We start from the raw sequence: 21,131 nt of genomic DNA on the forward strand, positions 1-21,131 counted from the left end.
TTTTGATTTCTTTCAAATGATATAATATGCTTTTGAAGAAGTCTCATGCAGTACCTTCTAAATATTTTCCAAGGGCAGCTTCATGTAGTATAATAATCTAAATGGGCGGTCAGTAAGGTGTCAGTAATTTTGAGATCATCATCCAGGAATGGCTACAATTATGGCACGCGAGCCAAAAGTTTGCCATCGCTGTACTAATCTAAATGAATCACCATTTTGGATCAACATTAGAGTGTTATTTATTATTGCGGTCATGATTATCTTCCTTCGCTAAGATTAGAAAAAGCATGTTTTGCAATACCAATTCCAACATAAGTAAGAAAGAGTCTTTCTGCTCTGCTCCTGCTATCTTTTCTTGTAGATATTTGGTTTAACTAATTTAATTATACCCCATTTATCCTCCAGAGTTTCAGTATGTTCACAGTAGTTGAAAATTAATCTTAAAATGATAAAATGTAAAGCATTAAAAAATAAAACCAAATTGATAAAATGTAAAGCAGTTTATAACAGTTCTGAAGATGTTTAATAAAATATAACATGAAATCTATAAGATTTCACATGAACACATGAATGTTCTTTGTTTTTAATTATAAATTTATTGTCACAGTAAAGTAGAATTTAACTATTATTTGATCATTAAGTGATCTGTTTTCTTTTGTATGCCTTAATTACAGGGGAGGTATTTGATTATTTAGTTGCACATGGAAGAATGAAGGAAAAAGAAGCAAGAGCGAAATTTAGACAGGTATGAAAATACTTTGATGTATAAGACTTTTCCTGTTAGTGATTGATGAGGAAAATACTGATAAAATTGACTTCAATAATGTGACTGCAGTCCACCAATGTTGATGCTTTAGATATATGATACAGCATTAAGGGAAGGTAACGCCTACATAATTTGGTGTTTCTACAAGGAGTTAATGAATAATAGAAGAATCCAATTAGAACAGGAAGAGACTGTTTAGGCCAGGGGTCGGCAAACTTAAACACTCAAAGAGCCATTTGGACCCATTTCCCACAGAAAAGAAAACACCGGGCATCCCAAAGGTCCTAACCAGAAGCCTCTTGTTCAATTCTGGAGCTCACCGGAAGTTCAGTTCCCCCAGTTCTTCCTAGCGCGGCATACTTTTTCCTCTACCTGTCATAACCGAAAGCCCTATCAATTGTGGAGACAACTGGAAAACCCTCCTCTTGCCAAACAGTCTTCTCCTGGCACACTGTGCTTTTCTTCTCTCCCCCCCCCCCCCCAGATCCTCTCAAAATTGTGGCACCGACCGGTGACAGAGCCGCAGCAGAGAGAGGAAAGAGCCACATGTAGCTCCAGACCTGCAGTTTGCTGACCCCTGGTTTAGGCCATTAAATCTAATCTCAGTTCTATGAAGAAAGCCTAAAGGCATTGACAACTTATGTCTGTCTCTCTTCTGCTTTAGTATGTCAGGTAAAGGGAAGCAAAAACATTGTGGAATGTTTCCTAATATTGAATTAGATTGTGCTTTCTTTATCTTAAATTTATATTTATGCCCCGTGGGATGAGAACAGGTTTTGGTATCTTCTGTTTGACACTTTTTTTCCAGATTTTCAAGAATTCCGTCATAATTCCCTCTTGTTTTCAGGATAAATTTCTCAATTCTTTCAATATTTCTTCATAGGACTCAATTTCTAGCTCCCTGATAATTCATTTTGCTGTTCTCACAACCTGTTCCAGTTTGTCTAATTCCTTTTTGGAGTATGATGCCCACAACTGGGCACAAGCTTTGGAAGAGGGTGTGATTAACCTATAGAAGAAGTATTGTGATTTCAAAATGTTTTTATTGCGGCTTTAAATTTCATTTGATCTTTATGCAATAATCATATTGTTGGCTCATTCTCAGTTTGCAACCAACTTGTTTTTGAAGACTTTTTTCACAAGTGCTGTTACCATACCAAATGTTCCTCCTCTTACACTTGTACACTGATTTGTTGTTGTTTTTTTTAAGTGAAGAATTTTACTTTTGTCTCTCTTACATTTCAATCTGTTGAATTTTAGCTCATTTTTGTAAGTCGTGAAAATGGTTTGTAAATTGGATATTAATACAGAGTTCAAGTTATTGATATTACACTTCTTCAGTCCCATGCTTTTGTCTTGCCCCTTCATTCTACTCTTTGTAATTGCCAAGAGAAACACATCCCAGCTTACTAACAAAGATTGAGTAGAAGCTAAAATTGAGTAATTTTTTTTCTTTTACTTTTGTTGTCTGCTAGTATTTTGCAGTCTTAATTAAGCAGATGATATACTATTTTTTTCTCTTTATTTTGAATATATCTGAATGAGTTCTTTTTAATTGTTCTTATTGTTTGCCAATCTCTGCTCAATGTAATACCAACTTTATGGATTGTCTCTGTGCAATCTTCCTTAGTGGTACATTCCTCTTTCCTCCACCTATATGTGTCTTTTATATGTGCTTTGTTTTAATTTTCAAACCTCATCAAGCATTTTGTTCTCATGTAGATTTCTTGTGCCATCATGCAAATTTGCTTTCCTCTTTAAAACTGGTTTCCTTAGGTTTTTTGTTATAAATCCTTGTTTATATTATTGAAACAGTTTTTTTGAACTCTACAATAAATTACTTTCGTATAATTATGTTATCACCATTACAATCTGCAAAATAACTTTCTCAGCACCCAGATTCCTAGTTTCACTTCATTTTTTAAAATAGATTTTTATTTTTGAATATGGGGACTAACATACTATAGAGCAAAGAACTAACCATTATCATTTTATTTCAAGAATACTTATGAATACATTTGGGACCCATGGGAATTACTTAGAACATTTTTTTAAAAATTCCATTGGGTTGCTAATGAAAGATTAACAATAGCCAGTGTAAATAATAGACTTGCTGTCAGTCTTGCAGTAAATACTATTATTTGAATAATTCTTTCTAATTTTCACAAATATATTTGAACCTGCACCATTTAGCATTCATAATATGTCTTGTATTGCCTTTATAACTTTTCTTAATTTTAAGCAGTTATGTTGCTAGAATATATGAGTGCAAAATCTGATTCTATAAACAAATATTTTTATCATTGAACTTGTTTTCTATCCAGATAGTATCTGCAGTGCAGTATTGTCACCAAAAGCATATTGTTCACAGAGATCTCAAGGTAAGAGAACTCTAAAGAATTTTATGTGTTTACATTTTAGTCCATATTTTTTTACTCTTGCATTTAACTTTTGTTTTAGTCTGAAAAAATAATGGATTACATTCTGTGACAAAGATGAACTATTGCTCGGCATGTTATTAAGGCAAATACTTGGCTGGCATTTTAATAAAGTTGAACATGTTTTAGGAGAACAGATAGAAATAAGTACGGTTTTTATACTAAATAAGGCTATGTTGCGCAAATACAAGATGATTGTAAAGGCAAAAATAGAAACAACACATCTAATTTCCCACTTTAATCTTTACATAGCCTCACACTGTCTATGTTTCTTATTCCATCACTCCTTGTCTCTAGGAAAAGTTGTTCATACTCAATGTGATATGGTCTATTTCCAGACCATAACAGCAGCAACATTACACATTATTAATATCCTCATAATTCCATTTTTGTTGGGGCTTTCAGCATCTTTGTTTAATTTCCCTTTTTTCTTCAGTTCTTCATGTTCTGTTTCAAGATTTTAAACCTGTTTCCTGGCTTTCCTTTCCTTCTTCAATGTCCATCTTTAAAACTCTTGTTTAACTGTTTCATTTTAATTTCTCACTGCCAAAAGCATAAAGAACAATAGTTTTAACCCTTAGCTTTCCTTTTTTCCTCAATTCTAAACAATATTAATTCAGAAACTTCATTATGAAACTACAGCTTTTAAAAAAATCAGCTGTTTTTGCTATCTTTTCATAAAAATGATAAATCTTTATGAAGCAGTAACATTAATTCTGTATGTTTTACATTTCTTATTTGCTTTCAGTTGCCAGATAATGTTCAGTTTTTTATCTATTAAATCTTTAACCGTTACGCCAATTACATAAACTATATCTTGAAGGCCAGCAAATAGAGGAAGTGGTTTATTTTTTGTGGTAAGAACACACACACGGCACAAGTCTTATCACATTATTTTTCCCCTCTAGGCTGAAAATCTATTACTTGATGCAGACATGAACATTAAAATAGCCGATTTTGGTTTTAGTAACGAGTTTACAGTTGGTAATAAACTGGACACATTTTGTGGCAGCCCTCCCTATGCTGCTCCAGAACTCTTCCAAGGCAAGAAATATGATGGACCAGAAGTAGACGTTTGGAGCTTAGGTGTCATTCTTTATACCCTTGTGAGTGGATCTCTGCCTTTTGATGGGCAGAATCTAAAGGTATGTATTTAATTTATATTTAAAAGATGAGGGAAGGGAGACACTTCTTATGTCATTTCTCAGCTGTATCAGCATATTGACTGCTTTTTGGAATTTTCTGATCACTATTGATTTAAGGAACTCAGAGAGAGAGTGTTAAGAGGAAAATACAGGATTCCTTTCTACATGTCAACAGATTGTGAAAACCTGCTAAAACGTTTCCTGGTGCTAAACCCAACTAAAAGAGGCACTCTTGAGGTAATAGCATACTCGATAAACTTACTCTTATTTTACTGTAGCACATTTAATAGACTTACTAATTTTTACATTTGTTTTTGCATAGATTATATTCCTTGCTAACTTTCATCTGCTAGATCTCCCAAGTTGTTTTTCAATTGCAGAATGAGAAAACATACTTGGGTATATTAAAATACATGCAGCATATTTTATACCAGATATAATTAATCTACCTCCCATGCCCTCTCCATTACATAAGAAACTCAAATCTTGTTGCTGCCTTATGCATATTGTCCTAAGAAAATCAGGGCACCATGCGGTTGATTGAAATCATTGTATTGTCAGTAGTGAACTCTGCCTTTGGTGGTTTTTTTTAAATTTCTGTATTTTAAACAGTTTTTTGAATTTTAAAGAGGAATTTTAAAGAAGTTTCTGAATTTTAAAAAGATTGTGTTCTACCTGAAATGTTCTTTGTTAGTCTGAATCTAACTGAATGACTTTGTAACAATAATTTATATGCTGATGTTGTTCTTTCTTCCTTAGAAAGCACTTATTTAAAACAAATATCAAAGTAATTTGTGAATATGTTTTTAGAATCAAAGCGGAGATCTATTTAAAGTATTTGTTTCAATTGTAGCCAGCAGTCTGTCTCTGAGAAGCCCACGAGAAAGACACAAGTCACTTTGATGTTTGTTTTAACCATTTTTTCCCTTGGTTTCTCAACAACTAATTCTGATATGTTAGAAATAATATATAAAAATCTTGAGTACGTTTTGTTAGCCTTTTCCTTAGTATAATGAATCTGTGTTGTAGAAATTCAGAACCTATCTACTCCATTAGTGAACCCATCTGGTTATCCAAATATCTGCAGCCAAAATACTATTCTTCATGTTAGTTATATTATGTGAAGGAATCTTAAGTACCAATTAAATGATATACTGGTAATTGTTTAACAACTGGCTCTGCTAATTCCATTGCTGCCATCGCTACACTGAACAGCTGATTTGCATGCTTGGCATAGTAGTTTAAGTCTGCTCTCAGTCAACTAACAAAATTCCAGAAAATTTAACAATCATCTCTTGTGAGCCGGAACAACCTGGTTTCACCACACCACTATACCATAGTAAGATGAAGGAGGAAAATATAACAAGTTACTTTCCTCTACAAACTATCGTATTGGTAAACTGTTGGTGAAAACAATGTCTGATAAAATATACCCTTGGATACAGCCTTTAGTGTTTCAGAGCAATGGAAAAAAGGCATACATGACATGATACAGTGAATCAGCAGACCTTTTGAGACTCCTTATGAGAGAAATGTCCCTATTATTTTGTACAAATTCGTCATTATGCAAATGGAAAAAGAGAAAAAGTTACAGATAGAAAATATTTAAGGAAAGGACTATAGCATATCTGAAATTATAGTGATTCCCTTTGATTGAAGCCAGTATTTTAACCCTCTACTATATATTGATAGAAGGTTCTTATTAGCATGCCTCTCATTCTTTGTTTTGTATTGTGAACACAGACATTATAGTTACTAAGACTTGTCTGTTTTAGCAGCAAGCATCTATCTCATCTCATCCCTAGGAAGAAGTCAAAGATTGCTTAGATAACCATACTTTCCCCTATTTCCTTTGAAGGGACCACTTCTTTTTCTCTTTGGATCAATGTAAGCCTATATACCAGAAACATCCCATACTGTCCTTCCTTCCTCAATAATTGTCCAACAGTGGACAAGAAGGTGATTCAGTAATTATATTCAGGTGGGGGGGGGGGGATGTTATGGATTGTAATAGAAAGGCTAGGTCACAGAATCATGATAATTTCAATATAGCCTGAACTAGTTCTTAATATGGACTTTCTTTAGATGTCATTCTAGATTTCCATTGCTAGAATTTAAAATTTACATCTGGTGAATTGTATGCAGAATAAGAAAGTAAGAAAGTATTTTGTGGCATGTGGCAAAACATTTTTTTGCCATATGTTAAAAATATATACTATTCATTTTGCTGCATATAGGGCGAAGGCAGTGTTAGTATTGGAAGGAAAGCCAGTGCTTATTTCTCAAATAAAGCGAGCTTACTTGCCTTCAGATGTGAGTTTTACTGTTTTTTGCTGTTGGAATGATATAAAAACTTTTTATTTGCAGCAAATAATGAAGGACAGATGGATCAATGCAGGACATGAGGATGATGAACTTAAACCATTTGTGGAACCAGAATTAGACATTGCAGACCAAAAGAGAATAGGTAACCAATGAATTGAGATAGGAAGCATCATAACGGTTGAAGAATGACATGAATTGCGATGAAAAAGTGTGAACAGCCTAGAACCAAGAACCTGATATGATTCGTGCACAAGAGTGGCATGCAGGAGAGAGCAGCTCTGTGTCTGTACACGAGATGTCACAGTGCTGGCCACGCCCCCTGCACTGACCGGAGATGCTGCTATCTGCCCTGTGTCTCCCTCCCACTGGATTCTTCAGGAAAGATTAACCCCTTCTACCATTAGAAGCACAGACTTAAAACTTGCTTAGCTTATGTATATATTGCTGACCATCAGATTTACAGTGCTATATTTTTTTACATAACTCATACAAACCCTTTAAGGTTTTTTTGGCATTTTATATCTTAAATGCACATGTGAATTAATTAATAGTAATTTGGACTTTAAATTTGGTTAAAAACCCATAATATTAAAAAAAATACCAATTTTTTTTTAAAAATGATGAATTTGAAGACAATTTTGCATGTTGTGACAAATCATGACATCTAGGAGTTTTTTCAATATTTTATTTGTTTTCAGCACACCAAAATACATGGAAATGAAAATAATCAAACAGCTTTTTAGTCGCAGACCCATGTAATTAATACAATAAATAGTATTTGTTTAATATGCAAATTTATACAGGACAAAGATATTTGCCATAATATTTCTGTAAATTGAGTTAAATCTATAATTAATATAATATGCCAATCAGACTTGAAAATTCCTTTTTTAGATATTATGATTGGAATGGGATATTCTCAAGAAGAAATTCAGGAATCTCTCAGTAAAATGAAATATGATGAAATCACTGCTACATACTTACTACTGGGGAGGAAATCATCAGAGGTAAGTTAATTTTGCCAACTAACATTATAAGCTGAATATAATCACAAAGCATATTGTTTTATTAATATTTCATTAAACTCAGTATTATGTGTGTGGTCTATGTGTGTGTTCAGTATTTAGCATTGTAAGTTGATTCCCATATTAGTTGTGCAGCAGTTCTTTTTAAATAGACAGATGCATTTAAAACTTGAAGCAGCTTGCTCTCATAATAAACTAGGATGTAAGATATATCAATTGGTTTATATACCCTTGAATATAAAAAGAAATAATAGTTTGGTTTAACAAGCATCTTAATACACTTGAAGAAGTAAATTTGGGAGAGTTTGGTGTTATGGTTGAGACATAAGGTTAGAAATCAGAAAATAATCCCTTCTGGAACAGTGGTGCTTCTATTTTAGCAAGATTTTACATTTCCTCTCTATGCTTCTATTATTTTACATGTATTTGTTTTCTTTTTATAAGATGGAAAAATGATAACTCTCTCTCTCTCCCTCTCTCTCTCTCACACACACACACACACACACACACACATACACACACACAGCATCTTCAGTATTAATAAAGTTAATAATTCTACAAAGAAATTAGCAGAATTATTTACTGATAACCTGCTCTTACATTGAGTCTCTGTGATCATGGGAGATGCAGATGCAAGATATTAGGTAGCCATCTTCATCTTAGCAATGTTGAAGTACTATAAGCTCTGAATATTCATTGGCAGTTGCCAACCGATACCAAACATGGAATGGTAGCCGAAGCACTTGGGAATTTTATATAATGGCCAGCATTTTTAAATGAAATTTGATATTTTTACCCCTCATTCCTAATTGGAATTAGGGAAAGAAAAAATAACCACAGCAGCTGGAAATGTTGAATCAAATTATTGATTATGTACCATCAAATCATTGTAGACTTTTAGCAACCACATAAATAGATTTTCTCCTTGAGGAACTGTCTCTAACCTGGTTTTTTACATCTTTCAGTGATACACTGATCACTTTGCAATTGAATCCACCCAGCTTGCTGGTGGCATCCTGTTCTTTTTTCCCCCTTTTATCTTTTCTAATATTAGAGCCTTCTTCAGAAATCTAGGTATTTGTATAATGCAGGTGAAGGTTTGTTCTCTGAGCTTGTGGGTTGGTTTTTGTTAACCAAACTAGGTAACATTTTCAGCGTTTAGGGGATTCAGTCCCCTAAACTCCACTGAAGATACCACCTAGCCTAGTAACGAAGCCTTTGGAAACCAATCCCCAAGTTCAGAGAATGAATCTTCAACCTACACCCAACCTACAGATATTCACCATTTATATAATGTATCCAAACTAGGATAATTTGAACCTGGTCATTTGTGCCTAAAGTGAGAACACTCTCACGAGTCTTCTCCAACATTATCAATATTCTTTGAAACCTGCTTCTTCAAAGTCCAACTTCCATTTCTCTAGAATGTCACAGGGAATCCCATGATTCTCATCTTAAAATGCTAGATGGCTTTGGGGAAAAAATGATAATGCTGGGCTTTGGCAGTTTGAATTAATTTCAGCTAGATGGATTATGGTAGAATGTAGCCTCCCACCACACTGCAGTTGTGTAATCAGAATCCAAAATGGTCTGTTTGCAGCTTTTTTTTCAGGTTTAAGATAGGAAGTAGAGCAGGAAACTCTGGCAGGCAAAACACTCATATCCCCATTTTTGATCTTCCCAACCACACCCAACCAGTAGCTAGGAATAGAATCACAAATAGTAATTTTAGTCTGATTGCTTTTTCAGGAGCATTAAGGTTGAGAAGATTCTTACAATACAAACGAATTTTCTATCTCATCTTGAATTATTTTAACTATGTTGGGTGGAATAAGCTACAATGACTAGCTTCATACATCACACTAATCCAAGCCCTCTTCCTCCACGTATTATAATTTAGCATGATGTGTAAAGTCAGCCACAAAGAATGAGACTTAGTTTTCTTTATATTCTTATTGAATGCTGATCCACATTGCTAATGACGTAATCTTTGTCCTCTCTATTTATATTTAGTTGGATGCTAGTGACTCAAGCTCTAGCAGCAACCTTTCTCTTGCTAAAGTCAGGCCAAGTAGTGATCTCAACAATAGCACTGGACAGTCTCCACATCACAAAGTTCAAAGAAGTATATCTTCTAGCCAGAAGCAGCGAAGGTACAGCGACCATGGTGAGTGACTTTTCATTGTCTCATAACTCTTCTGCTCTAGAAAACCAACAACACATAGGTGTAGAGGTTGAGTCTCTGCCTCTAGAGAAAAAGAAAAGACTGTGCCAACAATGAAGAGTTTAGCATATGGCTAAAAAGTTTGCATTTAATGGTGGATGCCAATTATATACTACACCTTCTCTAGTTGCAGATTTAACTATTATTCAAGACAGTGGGCTATAAATGTTGATGCCAAATACATTCTAAAACTAACGAAGAGATGTTTGAATAATTTCTATTTATTATGAAATACATATTTGGACACATTGCTATATATTTACACCCAAATACCTTTTTATTACAGAATAGGAGTTTATCAGATATGGTCTATTGACTTATCTCATGCTATTTCCATTATCCACAGCACAATTTTAAAGCAGTATTTTTATACTATATAATTTTACTTAAAGCTTATCAATAAGAAAAAAAACAACCAAATAGCATTCTTACCTAATGGATAGGTGTATTGAGCACATTTTCTTTCAAGATTTCGTCCCACAAAACACCTTTCCTTCTAGTTCTGTTGTCTGATTGTGGTTTTCTTTTCATGAAGAAAGATTCATGTTTACTCCTACTCTCATTTCCTTTTCTTCTGTGGGGAATCTGTCATTTATTTCACAAAGTTTCTAATTATATGTGGGGTGGTGCAGTGGCTCATTGGTTAAGATGCTGCATTTGTCGGGTGGAAAGCCAGCAACCAAGTTTCGATACCCAAGTGCCACACACCGGGGTGAGCTCCCATCCTTGCCCCAGCTCCTGCCAACCTAGCAGCTTGCAAGCATATAAATGCAAGTAGATAAATAGGTACCAGTTCGCTCCATGATTGCGGAAATGTCTTTGGACAATATTGACTCAATGGCTTTGAAACGGAGATGAGCCCCTATAATGAGCAACAACTAGCGGAGTAAAATCCACTAGAATTCCTTTACCTTTTTAACCTAATTATATAGAGCAGCAACTCAATCTAATTTGATCTCTATGATGTAATAAAAGCAGTCCTTTGCTTATTTTACATGAATTTGAAGGCTGAAAAAAGATCATACTCTTATTCAATTTCTAAAAGTTGTGTGAACAATTAAAAGCTCCAGCTTCTTAACACCAGTGCAATTTACTACTAGGCAAAAATAGGTTGCATTTGAATTAATTTTCTAGAGGCTGTATGCCATCTGTCCAAATATCTATAAATTTAAATTTAAACATGTTAAAAAAGCTAATACATCTTAAATGGATCAAGACTTGTTTACTATTTTGGTAAAGTATGTCTTGGTGATGAGATCATTGTGATTTCATTCCAAAAGCAGTTACTTCATTTGAAAACAAGGATATGTTGAAGTTTTTAAATTAAGAAAAGAGTACACATATTTGGGTTAGATGGGAAGGCATATGTTCTTTCATTGCAAAAATTGTATGTGTCTTTGAACATGGGAATGATATATGTGTGTGTATGTGCAGATTAAGTTATAATAACTGCCATTACCAACTGCATAAAAGCAAAATTATGTCTAACTATAGAATTTTAGCTTTGCTCCATCTGAGAATGAGATGAATGGCACCTAAAATTGACAAATAAATAAATATTCATTGTTTTAAAAGTAAATAAATTCAGATTCTGTGACAAGGTAATTTGCAGCAGAAAGAAAAATCTGTAATAGTCATCCTGGATACAAAGTGGAAAATAGGTTGCATTATTTTTTGTGTGATGTAATAGCTAGGATGTTGTACTGGCATTGGAAGATCCAGGTTGTAATCTACTCTTAGCCACAGACGTGCTGTCGGACAGTTATTTTCCCAGCCTACTACCAAGGGTTGTTGTTGTGAAGAAAAGAGAAAACTATATATGCTACTTTGAGCTTTTGGACAAAAGGAATGGTACAAATTTCACAAATAAATAAATTATTAAATTCTTTCCGAAGCTCTTGTTAACAGCTGCAAAAGGGTGTTTGAAAATTAACAGAAAAACCTTAGTCCATATTCAATATGTGATTGCATATTAATAGGAATATAATAAAAAATCATTGGTTTCAACAGTTGAATAATATTTTTAAGATCAAATGGTCCCAGGAGCACTACTCCAATGCTGGCACCACTAGAGGTCATCAACAAGAGTGACAGTGACGTTTCTGTTCAGCACATAGGCCTGAATTTTGGATGGAAAGTGGCCAGCAAATACATTTCATCAAGGAATCTCTGTAGCTGTAGTGCAACAACCTTACCAAACAGGAAACGTTAGAGAATGACTGATAGTTGTCTAAAACAGAGGAGTCAAATGATATCATCTTAAGATGGGGGACGACATAATAATACCTCTTCCAAAGCAGGAGGTAACCCCACCCACCCACATACAGGTACATTAAGCTTGTTCTTAATTGGACCTATCTTCAATCTTACAAGAATTAGAACATGTCTCTTAATTTTTTACACTTGGATTTCAGAAAGAAATGCTGCACTAGTAGTAGAAAACAAAAGAATTGCCCTAGAGGGTAGGCAAGTTAAGAAAAGTAGATGTATTGTTGGTAATGTCCTCACTGAATATTTCTTAAAATATAGGTGCTTATTTCTTAGCTATTACATTTTCACGGATACTTTGCAATCATAATATACAACAATTCTATGTTGCTTTTTTTCAGCTGGTCCATCTATTCCTCCAGTAGCAGCATATCCTAAAAGGAGCCAGACGAGTACTACTGACAATGACCTCAAGGAAGAAGGGATTCCATCAAGGAAATCCAACAGCAATGCAGCTGGAGGAAAAGGAATTGCTCCTGCTAGTCCTATGCTTGGGAATGCAAACAATCCAAATAAAGCTGACATACCTGAGCGTAAAAGAAGTTCTGTTACACCCAATGTAAGTTGTGGATTTTCTTTAAATTATAAGACTATCTTACTCTTCAACCAACCTTATGTATTAGGAGCAATTTGGGGCAAAGCACATTTTTTTTTTAATCAGTAAGGAACATGGTATCTCAGGCCTATTCTATGATGTATCCAATTCTGAACTGTCTCACCATAGATTCTGAGTGTGGTATGATTGTGAGAATCTGTTGATTAGGTTTTTTTCTTCCTGAGTCAACTTTGAGCTTAGGGTGAACCAAGACATTGTTATGCTACTGATGCAATGTTTTTAATTATTTTTGGACTGGCTATTAATGTGGAGTTCTGTAAGGGAAATGGACATTGACCTATTTCAAATACATGATATAGTTTTCCAAAAATATAGTTGGAGAAATACTACCTCGTTTGTTAAAACGTTTGATTGTGGACAGTGAAAATGCTTCTGGCAATTAAATTTGTTGCTGTAGATCAGGTAAGCTTTCCGATTTAACAGGTGAAAGAGGTGAATGAAATAGAAATGAGGAAAAATGTACAGCTTAGTATTATCTGGAGATCTGATCTATAACAGTGAAGGCATCCTAGTCATGTCCTCACAAAATCATCTGCACTGTCTCTTGATTGATCTGTTTTCCAGTTCTCCTGGCTTTCTCAAACATACCGTATTTTCACGACCATAAGCCGCACTGAAAATCCTAAAATTTGATCCAAAATTGGCAGTGCGGCTTATAACCCGGTGCGCTTTATATGTGGAAAAAGATCTCCCAGCTGCTTTGCTCCTCGCGACTGCAATAGATGTCCAGAAGCGGCTTTTGGGGCTAATGGGGATTGGATTTCCAGCTCGATAGCTTCTGGACGTCTATTGCAGTTGTGAGGAGCCGAGGAGAGTGTGGAGAAGAGCGCGCGACGGTTCTTGGCGCTCCGGGAAGCGGGAGAGGCGCGCGGTTTGGTTTCTCCTCCCTGGACGTCGCAGCAGCAGCCCCAAGCGCACCGATCTCTGTGTTTTTCGCATCGGGGTGTGCTGCAAGAGCATGCCCCGATGCGAAAAACACAGGGATCGGTGCGCTTGGGGCTGCTGCTTCGACGTCCAGGGAGGAGAAACCAAACCGCGCGCCTCTCCCGCTTCCCGGAGCGCCAAGAACCGTCGCGCGCTCTTCTCCGCACTCTCCTCGGCTCCTCACAACTGCAATAGACGTCCAGAAGCTATTGAGCTGGAAATCCAATCCCCATTAGCCCCAAAAGCCGCTTCTGGACATCTGTTGCAGTCGCGAGGAGTGGCACGAAGGTTCTTGGCGCTCCAGGAAGCCCCGAAAGCAGCTGGGAGAGGCGCGCGGTTTGGTTTCTCCTCCCTGGATGTCGCAGTAGCAGCCCCAAACTCACCGATCTCAGTGTTTTTCGCATCGGGGTGTGCTGCAAGAGCATGCCCCGATGCGAAAAACACAGAGATCGGTGCGCTTGGGGCTGCTGCTGCGACGTCCAGGGAGGAGAAACCAAGCCGTGCGCCTCTCCCAGCTGCTTTCGGGGCTTCCTGGAGCGCCAAGAACCTTCGTGCCGCTCCTCGCGACTGCAACAGATGTCCAGAAGCGTCGGGAAACGTGCGGCTTATAACCCGGTGCGCTTTATATGTGGAAAAAGTTTGAAAAATTAACGTTAATTGATACTGCGGCTTATAATCCGGTGCGGCTTTTGGTCGTGAAAATACGGTAATCAGTCTGACTATCAGCAAATTTCCAGTCTGAGTTACAGTATATTTAGTCCCATAAACTTAAACTCATTTAAAGTAATACTGAGAACTAATTTGGTGGTGTGGTTAAGGTCTCAGGCTAGGGACACTGTCAGTTCTAGTCCTGTCTTAGACACAAAACCCAAGGATGCAATGGCAAACCAGTTCTGAAAAATCCTGCCAAGAAGGCTGAAGGGAGCTATCTAGGCAGCTATCTGATTCCTTGAGAATCAGACATAATTGAACAGAAAAGAGCATACAAACATGCATGCATGCATGCATGCATGCATACATACATACATACATACATACATACATACATACATACATACATACAGTGGGACATTGGGTGCCAGGACTTCAGTCGGCACCCGATTTGGTCGTGACCAGAAGCAAGACAAACTGCACATGCACGCACCACACACACACAAAATGGCACGGAAGGGGAAATTGCTGCAGCTGTGTTTTTTCGGCACCTGAGAATGTGTTTGTGATGTGAGTGAAACGTTTAGCAGATTTTTTGGTCAGCATCTGAATTGTTCATTGTCTTAGCCGTTCGAGACCTGAGGTCCCACTTATGTATGTACATACATATCTACATCCATACCTTTATTCCTGGGGAGTTGCATACCATTTTGTTTGAAGAAACCAAGTCAAAATAAGAATTTTGTGCCTTTTCTTTTTATTTTTTGTATTCTTATTATTTTACCTTTTTTAGTGAGTAGCTGAAATTTTTTTCAGCTTTTTTTCATTTTTTTTAACTTGGCGTATAGTTGAACAATTTCATTGAAATCCACTGTTTTGAATTACCATATTCAGGTGTGATTCATCTTGAATATCCTTTAACATCAAGAACAACAGAATTAGCATGGTCAGTTTTCCTTGGTATTCCTGCTTCACCTATAACTCAACAAAATTAATGTCCTGTCTGTCCTATCTGTTAATACGCAATCAGGGACAGAGGGTCTTCTTGTAGTTTCCTCCATCTTCTGAAAGAAAAAGTTGTCATCAAAATTAGTCAAGAATTCTTGAAAGGTCATGCTTACAGATTTTATTTTCCAATAAATGTTAGAATAATTTTCTATGGAGATTCTCAGTCATCCAGATCATGGTTGTCTGAAAGATGCTTTTTCAAGATAAAACTAGACTTTCTGGTTTTTCTTTGAAGACGTTTTGCTTTTCGTCCAAGAAGCTTCTTCAGCTTCTAATTATCCTAATTAGTTTCCTTAATTATTCTGTTAGAACAGAAGAGAATATACATATGGATGTTCTGTGTTTTTAATTCTTCAATTAGTCAGTTAGAATAATTAAGAACACAAAACATCCTTAACATGTTTCTTATAACATTCACTATTATAAAATGGTAATTAAGACCCATCTTTTTAACCAGTACTTTTAAAATACATTTGTTTTCTGCTGCTATCATGATTGTTTTGTTATTGTCAGCATGGCATTGTTTTCATTATCTATTTTATCTATTAAATTAGTAAGTTTTCATCACAGTTCCATATAGAATAGCTGTCTGTTACAATTCCTGATTTTATTCTTCCAAAAATACATCTCTCCATCTTTTTCCAGTTATAAACTGCCTTGAGATTTTCCATTTGAATCAGCAACATTGTTCAAATAAATACATAATGCAAGATACTGAGTATTGTGCCAATGTTTTGCATTACTTAGCTTATCCAAGCCTACTAGGCAATCATAGAATTATGGAGTTGGAAGAGGATCATGTAGTCCAAATTCTTCTTGGTAAACCTCCAGAGTTGGAGAAGAAGTCCATAGATTGGTTTATACTATAGATCAGTGAGTCTCAACCTTCCTAATGTCACGACCCTTTAATACAGTTCCTCATGTTGTGGTGACCCCCAACCATAAAATTATTTTATGTTTTCCGTATTTTTTTGAAAATATGTGTTTTCCGATGGTCTTAGGTGACCCCTGTAAAAGGGTCGTTCAACCCCCAAAGCTGTCCCAACCCACAGGTTGAGAACCACTGCTATAGATCTTACTGTCATGAAGTTCTTCCTTATTTAAATAAAATCTGTTCTAAAATTTAATTTATTCTATTTTCATAGCTACCCATCGTCAGGTGCAAACAAGCAGACCCATAATTTAAAAGTTCAGTTAGCTGTTTTATTACTAAAGCCTGAGTGACACTAGATAAAGTTCAAGGGCTTTTTTGGGATGGGGGGGACGGTTCTGACTTTCATCCTCTTGTGCCCATATAGGGATTCCAACAATTCCCCATTTGACCCACGTTCTTTGCGTGAGCTAATCTTTCTTCTACACCATCTCATAAAAATGACTATAGATATATACTTTCAATGCGCTATATTGTACATCTAATTTCCCTTGTCTTAACAATATTAAAAAAAAACTCCCATAGTTGAATGGAAATTACAGTTTCTGCAATCTGTTAAAAGTCCTACAGTAGATTGTATCTAGACATTAATTAGTGTATAGCTTAAGTAAACAGATAAAGGGAATCATAATGGAATGGCTGGCCCACATTCTTAGTTAATTGCATTACACAGAGGGAGAAAAATCAAACCTTTCCAGCTATTATTGTTTCCTCTTAAGTCACAATGGGTGCATGTTGATTCCTGATAAATAAGCCCAATAAGCATTGTTTATTTGCTGCATATCTCTTTTTAAACAGTAATTCCATGCTCGTTGCTGGAAAACTGTTTATGGCTTGGACACATTGTTTCTTTGGAAAGTAAGAGGCTAATGTTTAATTTTTCTTTTTGTACTGTTGTCCCTAAACAAAATATTTTAAATGGGCTGGTGGTTATTTTTTCTTTCTGTATACTTGTATTCATATTTCATCATGTATTGTCCAGTATTTTTGCCTAAACCCTTTCTGTTTTACTTTCCATTTAACAAGACTTTCTTTGCAGCTGTTATAAGTAGACATATTTGTATTTTAATGTAAGTTACATTTTATACTAAGATTCTGCAACAATCCCTTCCTTAGGTAATCAATACAAATGTGTTTTTTCTTTATCTAGAGCAACACTACACCTGGAGCAGCCATGACACGGCGAAACACTTATGTTTGTAGTGAACGAACTGCTGCAGACAGACACTCGGTAATTCAAAATGGCAAGGAAAGCAGGTAAGAGTTTCTAAAAGGAGGCTTAGGTTACTATTTCAGGTTTATTGAAAGCATATCGTTAAAGCCATGCTTTTTAGTGAAGAAGATAAGCATGAAAAAAGCAAACAATACAGAGATGTGCAAAATTCTATCCTAAGCATACATAAAATGTTCTGGTGTTTCCCAGAATGTTCTGTTTTTCTCCTGGAATGTGTCAGATTGGGAGATTCCAGGGGAAGAACAAAATATTGTGGAGAACTTTAGAATATTTCATGCTTGGAATGCAGTTTTGCATTACATTAATAGCTGAATTATTTAATTTTGTGATTATATGCTTTAGTGTATCCTGGTATGTCATAATTGAAAATAAAATATCTTATTACTGTACATATGTTTAAAATAATTATTACTGTAGAACAGTAAAATATAAATATGTACAAAAATGTCTGTTTCTGAAGACTTACAGCATGTTATACCCCACCTTATATTTGTTTTCAGTCACTTCTAAACTTTAAAAATATTTGAATAATTGTTTTCTATGTCAGTTCACGTTCTATTATGTATCAATATATAATAAAACATGATGTTTCTTTTATCTCTAAGTTTAGAACATAATTAAACATTTTAATACTTATATTGGCTCATAAATTCTAAAGGGTAAAAGTAGGTGGCAAGTAGTTCCCCCTTTCTCTCTTATAGCATACAGTCTAGAATGATGACCAAACAGCTGATAGAGCATATTTAGGTGAGATGGCAGGAAGAAGAAGAAAGCAGGGGGCAGGGGAAGGTCCTTTCATCTCTTCCTGTGATGTTGCAATCACTCTGGAGAAATTGAATCTCCAAGATGTAGAGATTGAATCTCTTTGCACATCTTTTGGGAATGTGTATGTGTTTGGTTTTTTTAAAAACAAAGATAATAAATATTTCCATTTCCATTTATTGAATTTATAGGCCGCAATCCCGGAGGACTCCGGGCGGCTTACAGAAATAAGAAATATTAAAAAGGATTAAAACAAATAAGACACAACAAATTAAAAGAAACACAACATGCACCCAATCTAAGCGGGGCTTAACCTCAATCAAGAGGTCAACAGCCCCAGGCCTGCCGGAAAAGCCAGGTTTTGATAGCTTTACGGAAGGCCATGAGAGTGGGTAGGGTCCGGATCTCTGGGGGTAGCTCATTCCATAGGGCTGGAGCAGCAACAGAGAAGGCCATACTCCGAGGCGTCGCCAGCCAGCATTGTCCAGCTGATGGCACCTGGAGAAGGCCCATCCTGTGCAATCTTATCGGTCTTAGGGAGGTACGCGGCAGAAGACAGTCTCGTAGATATCCGGGTCCTAGGCCATGTAGGGCTTTAAAGGTGATAACCAGCACCTTGAATCGTGCTCGGAGACCAATGGGAAGCCAGTGCAGCTCGCGGAGGATAGGTGTGGTGTGGGTGTACCTTGGTACACCCAGTATCGCTCGCGTGGCTGCATTCTGGACTAATTGTAGTCTCCGAACACTTTTCAGGGGCAGCCCCAAGTAGAGCGCATTACAGTAATCTTGAGGTGATGAGGGCATGAGTGACTGTTGAAGTACCTCCCAGTCCAAATAGGGTCGCAACTGGTGCACCAGGCGAACCTGGGCAAAGGCCCCCCTGGTCACAGCTGACAGGTGATGTTCCAAAGTCAGCTACGGATCCAGAAGGACCCCCAAGTTGCGGACCCTCTCTGAGGGGAGCAAGTTTTCTCCTCCCAGGCTTAAGGACGGGCTAGCTGGACTGTCCTTCGGAGGCAACATCCACAGCCTTTCGGTCTTGTCAGGATTGAGTGCGAGTTTGTTCGTTCCCATCCAGACCCTAAAAGCTTCCAGGCACTGGCACATAAAATGTCATGTGTTTTTGAAGGGGTATAATAGATACTTTTTTTCCTAATATTTCTTGATTATGCAAAAGGTAATAAATTGTGTTATTTTGCTGCACATTGATAGTAAACCTACTTAGTATTTTTTTAAAAAACTTTTAAATCACCTTTTTTTCCTGCTGGTAATGCTGGAAAAATCTGTTGCCTTTTAGCTATGTACTATTAATATGGGCAAAAATATCAAAATAATAAAAAATATCAAATAATTGACTAGAGAAGCAAGTATTAGGACATTTAGTTAAAAATCTGAAAATCTATAGACAGTCTTGAAAGTTTTTTATAATGAAAATATAGTAGGAATCTTAGGTAAGTTGTTTTCTCCACTATCTTATGTCTGTTATATATGTATATGGAGGGGGCTGTTGTTTGTTTCCTTACTTGCTTTTTTGCAACTTAATATCTTGCATGTTTATCACTAGTTAATTGTATTCCTTTTGGCTGTGATTGAATTCAGCTCTCTCATAAGCTGACTGAGATGCTCATTTATAATACAGCTTGCCCCAATACATATCCCTATGTTTGACTGTAATATCACAAGTCCTTGGCAACATTAACCTTTTTCTGCATGTAAAAACAATTTTTCCTCCAGTAAAGAATAACAGGGATAACTTCAGATGAATATACTAAACATTTTTTTAATATCAAACTAATTGGCATCCATTATCTAACAACCCTCCCCCTCAACCATTTTACAATTGCCTTCTGGAATCATCTTTTCTTGATCAATATTTTAAATATCCCTTACTCCTTTAGTACTGACAAAAATCCTTTTAGCCTTCCATTATAGCCAGCTTTTGGAAAATATTAGAATTAAAATGTCTTCAATGTATTTTTCTTCTTCAAAAATACTTCGAAAATAATTTAATACTTTTCTTTGCATTCTTAGCCTGTTTCTAATCTATACAAAACCTTTTTTCATCTATACGCAAGTTTTTTATTACCATTTTGCAATATGTTTGTGTTGTAAAATGTAAAGTATATAACAATATAGAAAAATAATCATCTACTATATTATGATCTACAAATCTTTGTCTATATGCTATAGTAGTATAATATGCTGTTTGTACACACAGCTTTGTAAATGATTGAAGTTATACAGTTGAAATGTTTAAGGTCCCTTTGGCTTTATTCTAGTACCATTCCTGACCAGAGAACACCAGTTGCTTCAACTCACAGTATCAGCAGTGCAACAACACCCGATCGTATCCGATTCCCAAGAGGAACTGCCAGTCGTAGTACTTTCCATGGTCAGCTTAGAGAAAGGCGCACTGCCACCTATAATGGACCTCCTGCGTCACCTAGTTTATCCCATGAGGCAACACCACTTTCACAGACACGAAGTAGGGGCTCCACTAATTTGTTCAGTAAATTGACTTCAAAGCTGACTAGAAGGTATGTATTTTTTAAAGAATCACAAACTAAGTTATAATTATTAAAGGAATTTTCAGTACTGAACAGTTACATTTATATACATGTGACATTTTCATGTGTCATTGATTTTTTTTCTATAACCATTTTAAAAAGTTTTAATATTGAAAATATGGAAATTATAGATCAAGTTCAGAAGCATTACTTTGTAAGGAGCTGCCTGCATTTTCTCTCAGACAAATGTTATCCTAAAATGGATAACACAGTAGATTTTCATCCTGCAAACAGAACTGTAGTTGTG

The 21,131-nt window shown here is 36.0% G+C and overlaps 1 protein-coding gene across 5 annotated transcripts in view; it reads left to right on the plus strand.

Moving 5' to 3' along the window:
* Positions 1 to 21,131, plus strand: part of MARK3 (microtubule affinity regulating kinase 3) — a 67,594-nt gene that overhangs the window by 36,563 nt on the left and 9,900 nt on the right. For all 5 annotated transcript variants that reach the window (XM_014059595.2, XM_014059598.2, XM_014059596.2 and 2 more), the window contains 10 exons: positions 675 to 745; positions 3,091 to 3,147; positions 4,113 to 4,349; positions 4,467 to 4,586; positions 6,717 to 6,816; positions 7,569 to 7,681; positions 9,713 to 9,866; positions 12,533 to 12,750; positions 17,472 to 17,578; positions 20,597 to 20,854. In XM_014059595.2, the coding sequence (XP_013915070.1) occupies positions 675 to 745; positions 3,091 to 3,147; positions 4,113 to 4,349; positions 4,467 to 4,586; positions 6,717 to 6,816; positions 7,569 to 7,681; positions 9,713 to 9,866; positions 12,533 to 12,750; positions 17,472 to 17,578; positions 20,597 to 20,854 (1,435 nt within the window). The remainder of the gene's footprint in view (positions 1 to 674; positions 746 to 3,090; positions 3,148 to 4,112; positions 4,350 to 4,466; positions 4,587 to 6,716; positions 6,817 to 7,568; positions 7,682 to 9,712; positions 9,867 to 12,532; positions 12,751 to 17,471; positions 17,579 to 20,596; positions 20,855 to 21,131) is intronic.

Source organism: Thamnophis sirtalis, unplaced genomic scaffold, assembly GCF_051295495.1.
Source record: "Thamnophis sirtalis isolate CommonGarterSnake01/CBP01778 unplaced genomic scaffold, rThaSir2_p1.2 scaffold_1, whole genome shotgun sequence".
Classification (NCBI taxonomy): domain Eukaryota; kingdom Metazoa; phylum Chordata; class Lepidosauria; order Squamata; family Natricidae; genus Thamnophis; species Thamnophis sirtalis.